The following is a 12,575-nucleotide window of genomic DNA, read 5'->3' as shown; positions in this document are numbered from 1 at the left end:
ATCATTAGTAATAAGCGTGTTTAAAAGAGAAGTACTTAAAAATATTAATATAAATCAGAACATTTTTATATGTTTGAAATTGTGGTGAAATCGTTAATGTAAAAAGTTACTAATAAGTATTAAGAGATGCAAGATAAAATAATATTAATTTTTTCCAATCCATTTTGTTATAAAATTCATGTACATTCAATGAATTTTACCATAGTAAACTATAATTTATTTTGTAAATTAAGTTTGTTAAATGGTGGACTGATGTCTGTTTAGAGTTGCATTTCGGTGTTATACATTGCACTGACCTGCTTTGCAGTGTTGTTTTGGTTTTACTGAAAATTCACCATATAAGCTTGTCCCTACTTATAGCATGTATCGGTGGAATATTGAGTAGATTTTGAGCCCAACACAATCAAGAAGTCTTGTCTTGCCTAGTCTTTCTTTGTGTGTCAGATAGATGTCAGATACAAATAATCCCAACAGCTTGAAGCGATGAAAAAAAATGAATACTATAATGAAATTAATGCACTAACAAACTATTGGCTAACCTCCAATGTTTAATGACATGACACCACCAGAACAAGAACATCGTAAATAAAATTTCAAAGCTATCATAAAAAAATTTACTTAATAACGTTATGACTCAATTTTAAATATAAAATAAACAAATTATTATATAAACCAAAATTCATCAATTGAACTTGTTGGTTTGTAAATTGTTTAAACCTTAACTTGACTTGAGTGGTGTAGTCCTACTTCTGTGTTTTTGCCTGTATCCGGTTAAAGATAATTGGTCCTTATTGACCAATGCATTATTATCTAAACTGCATATACACGACAGAACCAATCCTATGACCACTGTGATTTACTTTAAAACTAATAACTTAAATCCATTTGCTCAAATATTGATTTTTTTGTTGTTGTTACGATAGTCTTGTTCTGGTGGGTTAATGTCTGTTTTCAATAAATTCAGCCTTATGCGTAATTAAAAGTCTCACTATTATAGTTGGACTGCCAGTTTATTTTTGTTTCAGAGAAGTAAAATGATTAATATTCTATGAACCTCCCTGAACACTAGGACCAAAAAATAGTTCTTGTAAAATAAAAAAAGTATATTACCTCGATAATGGCAGCGGACTTGTCATACAGCACTCGCAAGCCATAAGCGAGGAGGTCTATCCTGAGGGAGTCGTCAGGACTTAACGACATCTCTGCGAAGACTGCTTGCTTGTCATCTTCCACTTGTGTCACATTACGCTGGTCAAAGTTTATCTGCTCGTCGTTGATGAAGACCTCTGGACCAGGCAGGACTGAAATGATTTTGTAGTTATCTGCATTCAGTTCCAACTCCTAGAAACACACAAAAAAAAAATAATTCTGCGAAGGAAATAAATAGGTGCACCGATTACAAGGAGGTTTGAGCTGTAGTTTATAACTGCAGTGTTGGGGGTAAATTATGTTTCTAGTGTATTGCTGGCTACAACATAAAATGCCCAATACCTTTTACCCAGCTGGCTAAGAGGATAATCCACAGCTCTTTTGATAGAGATATCAACAAGAACTCTGGTAAAGTAGACAAGCAAAGGTTAAATGTCGTCAAAGCATTTTTAGGTAAATTTCAAAGAAATACTACCTATTGTATCTGTTACCGTGGTGCGACTTCTGGAAAATTTTTATATAGTTTTTCGTGTCATGTTCCATAGACCCCAAAACCATTTTCAACTCAAAAGAAAGAGTGCGTGTGTGTGGTGTGTGGTGTGTGTGTTTATATCACAATTTTGTGGGCACGATAACTGTCACAATTTTTAAGAAATTCTTGTTGTAGAAAAATTTGGTTAGTTCATTAATGGGCAATATCTGACCAAAGGGGTAGAAATGGAAAGGTTTTTGAAAAACAGTATAATTGCTGTAACTCCCATAATATGGAAAATATCACATCCGTTTGAACGTCTGAACTCCAGCCATAGGAGACTCGTAGGAGAAATACAAAAATCTTTTGTCTGAATAAATTTTTGATACGACCAACAATAACTGCAAGAGGAACAAGGGTTGGAGGACAAAAAAAAAAATCATATCTCATTTCGTAGGCAAAACAATGATTTCATACAAATCTTTTGTTAATCTTATAATTTTTATCTAAAACTTTTGTCTGACACAATTTTTGATAATACAAGCCATTACTGCAAGGGGTGGAAATAAGAAAATAAATAAAACTTCACCTACCGTGTACTCTATTGAATTAATGTTTATTTTTGTTCAACTTTTTAAATATTAATTAGAACTTTTGTATAAAGTAAATTTATATAAACAAAACATTACTGCAAGGTGTGGAAATAGGTAACAAGGGTATGAAGACAAAAAAGTCTTTACATTTTTAAATAGATATACTATCAAAACCATTATAATTTACTGTAAAACTCCTAAACATTATGTAAAACCTTGAAATGCACAAAACAGAGGATCTCTAAAAACCCGGTCTGTCAATAGTTAAGTGTTGGTTACGTGTACTTACCATGTCATCTCCCTTTCTCCTTGCAAAAATAGCTACTTGGTTCTCTCCAGAACAATCCATTGTCACCACGTGCCAGCAGCCATTGACACCGTACTCGTACTCCACACCATCGTAAGTTGCTATTCTGTTCTTGCCAAGAATACAAGTGGCTGCAATCAAGAGGAATTCACTCTTGTACATAGCAAAGTGAAAGTAACGTGTGAAGAGAATGCTAGTTTTATGAGTTTTATTTAAAAATTCCACACATGAGGTAGAAGAACCATATTTCACTTTATATGCACTATTATCAACATTAATGTTCAACAAAGATGTAAACTATATCAACATGAATTCATTTAGTTTTTGTTTCCTAAAGGTAGTATAAATGTATATAATTTTTGGGCCATCGAGAGGTTCCAAGGGACAAATAAATTTTTTGGGCCCCTTCCCAGTTATTTAATATTTTAATGTACAATCTTTCATTTGTGCGTATCACATTACTTGTAAGGTTTCCTATGAATTCTATTCCTAATACACTTGTAATATTTGTCTTATCAGGGTAAATCCAAGCATACAAAAAAATTCTCTTAACTCAGCCCTCCTCTCCCCCTTTTCCATGCGCCACAGTTACAATGAAGATGAAGATCTTTCACATGGCTTATTTATGTCTTACAAATGTTTCATGACAGCAGGCTTAGTGGGTAACAGCTCACGTACTTTCTTACTCGGTTAACCTGGTATAAACAGTGGTCATCATTTTAAGCAACTGTGGGGCTCGAACCCCGGCTCCCATCCCTATCACTGTGCTGGTTGGTGCTAGCACTTATCAACTCACTTGGCTACCGAGCAGTAATTGAAATGTAATTTAAGTAAATTTTAAGATATTCCCAAAAAAAACCCCTTTAGTTTGGGACCACAATGGCCGAGAGGTCTAATCACTTGCCTCCCGTTGCTCCCCCCCCCCCCCCCCCCCCCCCCCCCACATACACATACAAAGCGAAGTTGATTGGATTTTCTTTAGGGTCAAATTTGGATTTTTCACAAGTGAAGAACACAATGAATACTGCTGTGAGTCAGTGAGTTTTCCCCAGTCAAAGCGTCCTGTCGCTGCTTCGTAACACCGTCTCGCCGATGCTGACGAGACAATGGAGGAGAGCAGGGAGGGGTGACAGTCGCCCTACTCACGCGGACGGAAGGCGCCGCCCCGGGGGATCCCCACGATGCGGTCGTCGCCCGCGAAGGGCGCGGGGACGCCCCGGTAGAGCCTCTTGCAGCCCGGCGCGACCACCACCAGGTCCATCTCCCTGCGGTCGTCTGCCACGTAGGCGGTCACACTCAGCCTCTCCTCCCCGCGGCCGGCGCGGGCCGTCTCCTGTTCCTCGGCGAGGTACGGCTCCAGGCTCGGCAACGCCTCCTCGTGCCAGGGGCTGTACGCCGGGAGGAACTCCTTCACCTGCAAGGGAGATGACGATCCTTTCAGTGTTTCACAAAATACACTAGAGAATAATAGGTGGCACGGAAGAATAATGGCTTCTGCAGGCAGGAGTACACAAAGAATATCATGGTCCATTGTTTTCTTCCCAATTTTTTTCCCTTTGTTAGTAGGAATTATCAAAATTTTAGGATTTAAGGGGGAATATATCCCCCCCCCCCCCCTCCATCGCACACACACCCTCCTCACATGGGAAAAAAATAGATTAAAGTTGAAAATTGGTTAGGTTTGTCAACTACAAAAGTTACGTTGTTACCTATTAATTACCTTTTTAATGATGTAGTTAACATAACCTAACTAATCTTACACTTTAGTTACTATTCACCTTTTTTCCGAGAAGCTGCTTATCTGCAGAAGCTACAACTCTGGAGAAGTTGCTGTTCTGGGTATTACTTGATAGCCACCAAGTTATGCGAGAACTTGCATCGTCACATCTTTCCAACAGATTGCAGAAAGCAACAATCTTTTCTTTTAGAAAAAAATCTTTGAATCATAATATTAGGTCATTGAAAAGTAAAACTACAATGCTCCAATATTCCTAATAGAAGTTTAAAAAAGTCTATCAGGTATTATAATTATTAAAATAATATCCAAACTACATCTTAATACATAATGCAATGAATGACACACCTTGCCAATAGGTCACATGCTTGGATTTGGTAATTTTTTTGTTATGAGTCCTATTTTGATATATTTACTTTTTGGAATGATAAGACACAAACAAAACATAATACCAAATATCTGGTAGTAAATCATAGATTATTTTACTTGAGCTGTGTCATTTGACGTAATAGCAAGACTTCATCAATGGCCCAAAGTATACTTCTGTGAATCATGTTTTTATCATTCCAGATTTAATAAAATTTAAAATTGTATTAAAATATTTATGAATAGTATCAAATATATTTTGAATCATAAGTAGTCATACAGTGAAATAATTTTTTCTCACATCTTAAATATAAAAAAAAATGTAAATTATACTAAAGCAAAAGAAGAGAAATATACATCATAATCATGGATTATTTATTACATAGAAAAAGCATGCTTATGTGCTATAGTGCAAAAAACAAATCATATTTCTGTATAAATTTTCACGGTTCCATTCATGCAACATTTTTTTCATTTAAATTTGTGTAGATGAGTCACACTGTATCTGAGGCTTTTTTTTTTAAATAAAAAAATAAATTAAAAAACTTGAAATTTTGAATTTTATACTTAAAAATTCAATTTGAATTCAAAATTTTCAAATTAAATATAACTGGCATCTGTATCGCAAGCTGTTATTGCAAGCTATACTAATTTTTGAAAAAAAAAAATATTTTCTGGTACCTATAGTAAAATCACCCTTAAGGGTTTACCTCCAAGATTATAGGAGATGCTAAACTTCTTAAGTACAGGTGCTTGTAAATTTTAATCATGCAGGGGTGTTGGTGATTGAACCAGTAACCCTCACCGCGTAAAGCCCAGGCTACATTCACGATAGCATGCAAACAATTTAAATAGCGCATTTGCTCACATACAGTACACAAGTAGAAGCTATATCTGCACACTAACACAGCATTTTTGAAACATTCCAAATGGTTTTTCACCCTCATTTACTTCTGTTAAAAATTTCAGCTTCAAACGCTTTAATTTTGTCAGCTATTATTTTAAAATCAGCCGGGGCTTCGCCCAATGAGCCTGATCATCCTCCGTTCCCTTTCCCACACCTTTCCTACCCGGCATTTGTACCGTGACGTAGGTAGTCGTGTGAGCATTTGAAATGCGCGCCACGAACTATCGCAAGAGGGCACTTAGCTGTAGTGTGCCGCACCCCTGAATGTAATTTAATAATATTGTTAACCTTTTCTTTTCACTCCAAAACAGTGTCACGACGAGTCAGTCAAGTGAGTGCCCTTTGTTTTCTAATATAATATTTTTTTTAATAAAGTAAGTGCAAACACCGCCAAGGACGCTCCCTAGCGGGCGACGGCGGAACTAATATATAACTTTATTCAAACTAATTTCATGCATAAGCAATTATTACAGACAGTCTGGTCGTGGATGTGTGTATGTTTATTTTATAAAGAGTTCATGTTATTCTCTATAATAACCCGGGGCACGCAGTAGCTAAGATGTTAACGGTAATTGTGTTCAGCGTGAAGGGCGCCATGTTTCCTACCGCAAGCCTTGTCTCGCCTCAGTCTCCTTCTACAGCCGGCCGAGAGCGGACGTCTCTGCAGACACCCCGAGGACATCACCGTTGTCTCACCGATAAGTAGCTCTGTTAAATTAATTAATCTAAATTGTTTTCTTTTTTCATTCTCGGGGCCTCTCTCGGTCGGTGGGGTTGTGTAATTATTAATTTTTATACTCTCAGGAGTTTTTCACCACCTTCGTTTAACGTAAAAGCTTGAGGCGGCCACGTGTGTGGTCCGCCTCCTCAACTTATACCGATTCCTGCCTCGGGCGTTTTAACTGTGTAACGGGAGGATTGTAGGAGGACGGAACGAGTGGCGGATCCAGGATTTTTGTTTGGGAGGGACTTGACCCAGCTGAGGCTAGGCTTTATCAAAGCAAACACTAAAACAATAGTGGACCCAGATGCTTTTGGAGGGGGCTTGAACCCCTTAGCCCCCCCTCTGGATCCGCTACTGGACGGAACGGATCAATAAAAACAACTTAATTGAGTCACATGTCTTTGTGTTCGGGGGGGCCACGTGGGTCCTTAACCCAGTCAGCGGCGTGTTGGACGACCTAAGAGCCCACTGTGGTTAGGTAGAAGCATGCCCGACGCTGAGAGCGGGCTCAGTTAGAACAGGTGTTGAATTCGAGATCAGGAGGGCTAATATCTCGCCTCACACGGGCCACGTAACGCCCTGAGTAAGAGCCTCTAGCCGGGTCCACGTGCCCACTCACGTGGTGGCGCCCACTATTTCCACCACTAATTCAAAACTTAACACCGGTACGCCCTAAATTTATAGATACAGTTGTTTACTTAAACTCTACAATTTTATTTCACAGTTTTGTTTGTAAAGCTAGGATTTATCAACTACAAAGCATTGCTGCACAATTAAATACACATTCATATTAGTTCCACTTTTTGTCTTTGAAAATGTCCGTTATTCTATGCCACTGACGTAGTGAAAGCTGATCGGCCGCAAGCAGAAAACGGCCGTGGCAGTGGATATCTGTGCTGTAGGGAATCCAAGCCTCAAGCATGATGTGTTAGCAAAACTAGCCACAAAATACTTTTAGGGCAATCTACTCTGAAGTTAACGTGGGGAGCCAGCTCACCTCTTCGTTGTAAACCAGAGTACCGCTGAAGAAGTCGTAGGTGGTGGATTTGTGCAGAATTTTCCTGCACTTCTTGTTGAACGCAGGTCCTTCGTTGCATTCCTCTGGGTGGCAACCCTCCTGTCTCCACGAATTCGAAAGGGACACGGGCGTCCCCGTCCTGTGATCTGCCTCGCCCTAGGAGACAAAACCAACAACCAACCGCTGGTCATCAACGTATGCAAACTTTTCAACATTACTTTTTGTGAACAACATGATACTGGAAGTTCCTTTCATTCATGCATAGTGTGCATATTTGAAACAACACTTGTTAAAATAATCGTTAGCTCTTTCGCTGATAAAACTTTTCCTAACCCACATTAAGTTCTTGAGCTGATAGTACATATATATTAGAATTGAAAATAGGCTTACTTTCCCACCAAGCAGAAAGCCCCAATGTAAAACGTAATGACGGTAGTAAAAATATCCTTTCAAAGGCCTGCACCAAATAAATTAAATAAAACGTGAATGTAATACATTTTTAAGGTTTCCAGCTGTGTGATGACGAAAGATTCAAGTTAGCTGAAGCTCAAGTTAAGAAGCATGATCCAACCTGGTTGTTTTAACTTCTAATGTAACAGGTTCCAGTGGAAATTTCAATGAGTTTGACTTTAACACATTCGCTTAGCTGTTAGCATTTTTACGGATGATGGTTTAATAACTGTAAAAGCGCAGTGGCACAGTGGCAGCTAGTTTACTATCATTAAGAATTTTCTTCAGAAATGTAAGCTAAAGGGGAATAAGGGCCCACCAGCTTGCACTGCAGCACATACCATTTTTTTTTGCTAGACACGGCGTAACTAGCTTTGGACACCGCTGACTTGGTGTAGTTATGGTGGAACCTCATTGCAGAGTACCTCACTTTAAAGGATATTTCACTTTCAAGTGTATAAGATGCCTTTGCATTTGGCAACAGTTCAGTATGAAGCACTTTATTTATCAGGTAACAAAACTCTGGGATTTACATGGGTACATCGCAATGATAATTAACTGCAGGCCTTCCCGGCGGTTACAGACGGCCAGTGGTAACGAGGTTTGAAAGCTGGGGAAGATATTTTTTATGTGTGTCGTTGATAAAAAAAAAATTTATAAATAACTCAGATTAGAAATTAAAGACTAAATAGAAATACCAAGTTGCAGAAGACTGAAACCCCTTAATCAGCAATCAATAAATGTTATGGCATAATAATAAAAATTATAGTGTACTGCATGCATACTCTACATACAATTTTAAATGTTGTGGGTCCAATTTAAAAACTAAAAATGATTCTTGATGTTCAGTTATTATCTCAAAAAAGTCATATAAAAAGTTAAACTTATAATTATTCTTGCATTCTTAAATTTTCTTAAATATTTTTTCTCTGTGATACAGCTTCTTTCAAAAATATTGAACACTCTTTTAGTAAAAGATTTTGTACTGAATATTTGCAAATTCTTTGGCAACCTTAATGTAGAAATAATGGATGCAATCAAAACAGAAAGATTTCTGGTAGAGCTAAGAGTCTATCGTATTAGTATTATGTTCTAAAATTTTTAATAAGAAAAGATTGTGATATTAACTAACCGAGAAAGAGATGGTATACTTTGTGTCGTGGACCACCAGTTCCAAATCTGAATAAACCACAGAAGAAAGGTTGCTGAGGATTTTCTCGTCGATGTTGAAGATCGGCATCAGAGGGTTTCGAGCCTGGTATCCTAGCGTCATCTGAAACAAGTAGATGGTTGATAGGATCTAGTGAATAAATAAAACATTTCAATAAACGTAGCATAAGTTTTATAACTCAAAAACATTTTCTACACTGGCATAAAAACTTACAAGAAATTTTCATTGGGTACTAACATAACATTTGAAAAAATAAACACCCAGAACCTCTCACAAAGCTGAATTTCCAGTGAATAGAATGTTGAACTTAAAAGAATGAAATGCTGACTCCTCTCCTCCCATTATATGCATAACATCTTCAGTCGATACCATATGAGAATTAAAGTAAATAGTTAGAATTTCAGGTATCCCACTGACAGTAATTTGAAGTATTTTCTTTAACAGACTACCCCTGTTGTATTTTTGGAGTGTAACATCTTAGCTCTCGGTATACGACATTTGTCAGGAGTAATTTAATGAATGGAACAGAAGTTGCATGTAACGGGAATTTGAACAACACGGTGCTACCATCTGCGGCAGATGGCATGAACCGAAGTTCAAAAAGACAAAGAGAAAATCTATAGAATTAACTGTCAAGTAAATTTTAACAAGATGGGCAGTATTTTAATAATATTCCTTGACAAAAATTAGGTCCAAGGCTGCGATTTAACATTAAGTCTTTATCACTTTTACTGAAGCAATTTAATTACATAGGTAGTTTAAAATTTCAATTTGCAAATCAAATGATTCAGTAGATGATGTATTCGAGCTGCGGGTGCAGAGATACTTGTGATTCACATCCAGAATTGTAGTTGATAACATAATTTGCGTATATTTCTGCATTATTTTAATTGAATTTTATATTCATTTTTTGGGTCTGAGTTTATTATAAGTGTATTTGCAACATGAGAACACACGAATTTGCTTGTTACTGAGGTGGAGTGACACTGTGATAGGGGCACAAGGCCAGTGTTGTTCGCCTGCTGTGCTGGTGCAACAAATTCCTATGGTTTTAGGAGAGCTATGTATGTGGAGCGGCCATGCTGATGGTACTGAAGCCTCGCTGTGGCGTATGTGGCTCTTGTGGCACCTGGGTGTCGCTGATGTAATGGGGACCTACTCAGGTAGGCGAAACCCTGGTTATGACATTTGGGTAAGGTGTGGGGCTGAAAAATTCTGGTACGTGTGACAGAGGGTATTTAAGCGAGTGTTAGCTGTTGCGTGGGCTCAATGGGCGGGCTATGGCCTCCTTTGGTCATGAGTCTGTAAGGTTCGCAATATAGGTGTAAGATTAAAAATGCAACGTCTTTAAGGTTCACTCAGAACACGAGGGACCCTTAGAATCTTGGCAGGAGAGCGTGAAGTTTGATGTGAAATAGTCACTTTTCAGATTCATACGACAGAAGAGGGATGTGCATTAAGGGTGATTGCAGGTCTCGAGGAAATGAGTAAGTTTTAGTCCATTACATTATCATTAAATTTTACATCCACAAAAAGGCACAGATAGAAATTACCGACGGAATATTTCCTGTGAAACCAAGTCTACTTGATTCATAACACAACTTCCATATGTAAATCATTTCCAATCTTTCAGCGGGCTTAATGAATTATCTGTGTAACTTACCAACACAAATTTAATATAAGATTACACAAAATTAGGAGCTTCAAAAACAAATATGTAAAGTTTTGCAGCATAAGATTTGACTTGTGTTTTTCTAAAGGAACAATATTTGATCTGAATGTCCGAGCATCATCTCATTTGCTTACTCAGTACAGAAAAACTTAACTCTAAACGTATTCAAGCAAATGTTGGAAGTCAAACCACACACATTACATAACTCACGTTTGTAATAAAATCGAGAAGCACGCAGATTGCTGTTCGTTTACCTGCCAGTCAGAAGTCACTTCTTTAACAAAGAGTCCCAGCCTGTGCTCCAGACCGAGTGGCCTTGAAGCCTGGACCAGGAATGCAGAGTAGATGCGGGAAGCTGGTGAGTTCACACTGATGTTCGCGCTCACGACAAAAGCACGACCATCTGAACAAGTAAGAATATGCAAAACGCCAACATTTAGTCACTGATGTCATCTACATATTTCATACCTTTATGCTTTAATATTAATAACAATTAAGAAGTTTTTAAGGAAACTATGTAAGAAACTTAATGACTTCAGACGTACATGAATATTTAGAAATTTATTTTTAACCAGTAGTTCACAATAAGTCATTTTATTTATAGCCTATAATCCTAAAATTAAATGTATGGTAAATCCTTTGCTTCACCATGGACAAAAGAAACACAGGCTCATGGTGTATATTAGGTGCTACACTTGCAGCACTGTAGAAAACTTACAGATTGCACATGAGAAACATTGCTTTCTGCCACAGTCCAAAAATAAAAATAGTAATATTCTTAAAGCATTTCCACTACGTATTCAAGACCAAGCCTGACTAACCTCTTCTAAGCTATGTTAAACCTTAAGGGTTTAAGTTTCCGAAGATGTTCTCTATCCATTTTGAAAATAAACTCTTCTTATGCAGATCATGCTCATCGGCTAGCTACTGGCTACAAGGGCTACAATGGTCCCAAGGACCCAATGAGGTCGCAAAAAAGATTTGTCTCAAGTGGTAAACTTGGTCATGTTACGATGGATGTTATGGTGAACTGGTGAGTTTATAGCCGTTCTTCTGTAATGGAATTTCAATAATCGTTCCCATAAACTCTAGAGACCCTAACATTTCAAGTTAGAATACTTATTTTACCACCAGGTTGCCGAAACATGTGTACTATGCCCGGCAGTTATCTTGGCGTCTGAGCTCCCTAGTCCTGTCTGGCGGGGAGGGGAGGGCGAAGAGAAAGCGAAACCCTATTGTCAAGGTCAGCGGCCAGGTTGTACTAGCAGAACAGAAAACATTCGGCGCGTGACTTCCTACACTACGTAAGTCTGTATCCACGTCCGTGGGGGCCCCAGGGCGGTAAGGCCTTTTGGCTAAGAGCACTGGGTTACCAAACCAAAAGTGAGAAATCCTATGAATTGTACTTGTATTACATAAGTGTAACATTGTGTAAATTGCAGTGGTTCTGCCCGAATATTTGTACTCATCTGTCAGAAAAAGTAACAAACTATTATCTAAACCTGTAACGTTTTACTTTGTCCCATTAAATATACTTACGGTGTCTGCTAATCATTATGCTAACCAAAATTAATTGAAATGTTATCTCGGTAACTAGCGAAAACCAGACACGATTTATTTTGGAAAACTAGGTCACTTAGTATTTAAAATAAATTTAAAACTATGCTTCTCAATTCATTGTGTTCTCAAAGTTAATTAAAACAAAAGTCTTACAAGAAAAAGGAAACGACCAAAACATTACGCAATTGTAGCTCTCCGCGCGAAAGCTATCTCACAGTTGATGACGCAGGAGCCAGTCTAGCCCTTATCGTTCTCCGGTTTCCGTACCTAAAACGTTCCATTTAGCGCTGGATGTACATTTAAGTAAACATGGAGCTTGTTATGTTATATTTGCTGCTTTAACTTCATGTCAGTCGTTTAGGAAACACCTGACTACCAACGTTAATGGCATTTAAAAAATGCTTGTGTATGTGTGGCTTTATATTTTAATGCACCTATAATCGATTATTTA

The 12,575-nt window shown here is 37.8% G+C and overlaps 1 protein-coding gene across 1 annotated transcript in view; it reads right to left on the bottom strand.

The window, feature by feature from the left end:
* The window catches only part of LOC134533956 (vitellogenin-like), a 47,185-nt gene that overhangs the window by 3,512 nt on the left and 31,098 nt on the right, over positions 1-12,575 (bottom strand). The window contains exons 18-23 of the mRNA XM_063371797.1: positions 10,819-10,967; positions 8,854-8,994; positions 7,251-7,427; positions 3,668-3,935; positions 2,504-2,652; positions 1,111-1,341 (exon numbers count right to left, since the gene is read on the bottom strand). Of these exons, the coding sequence (XP_063227867.1) occupies positions 1,111-1,341; positions 2,504-2,652; positions 3,668-3,935; positions 7,251-7,427; positions 8,854-8,994; positions 10,819-10,967 (1,115 nt within the window). The remainder of the gene's footprint in view (positions 1-1,110; positions 1,342-2,503; positions 2,653-3,667; positions 3,936-7,250; positions 7,428-8,853; positions 8,995-10,818; positions 10,968-12,575) is intronic.

This window comes from Bacillus rossius, chromosome 7 (genome assembly GCF_032445375.1).
Source record: "Bacillus rossius redtenbacheri isolate Brsri chromosome 7, Brsri_v3, whole genome shotgun sequence".
Classification (NCBI taxonomy): domain Eukaryota; kingdom Metazoa; phylum Arthropoda; class Insecta; order Phasmatodea; family Bacillidae; genus Bacillus; species Bacillus rossius.
Note: the sequence above shows the minus strand (reverse complement) of the source record. Positions and strands in the feature narration are given on the sequence as shown.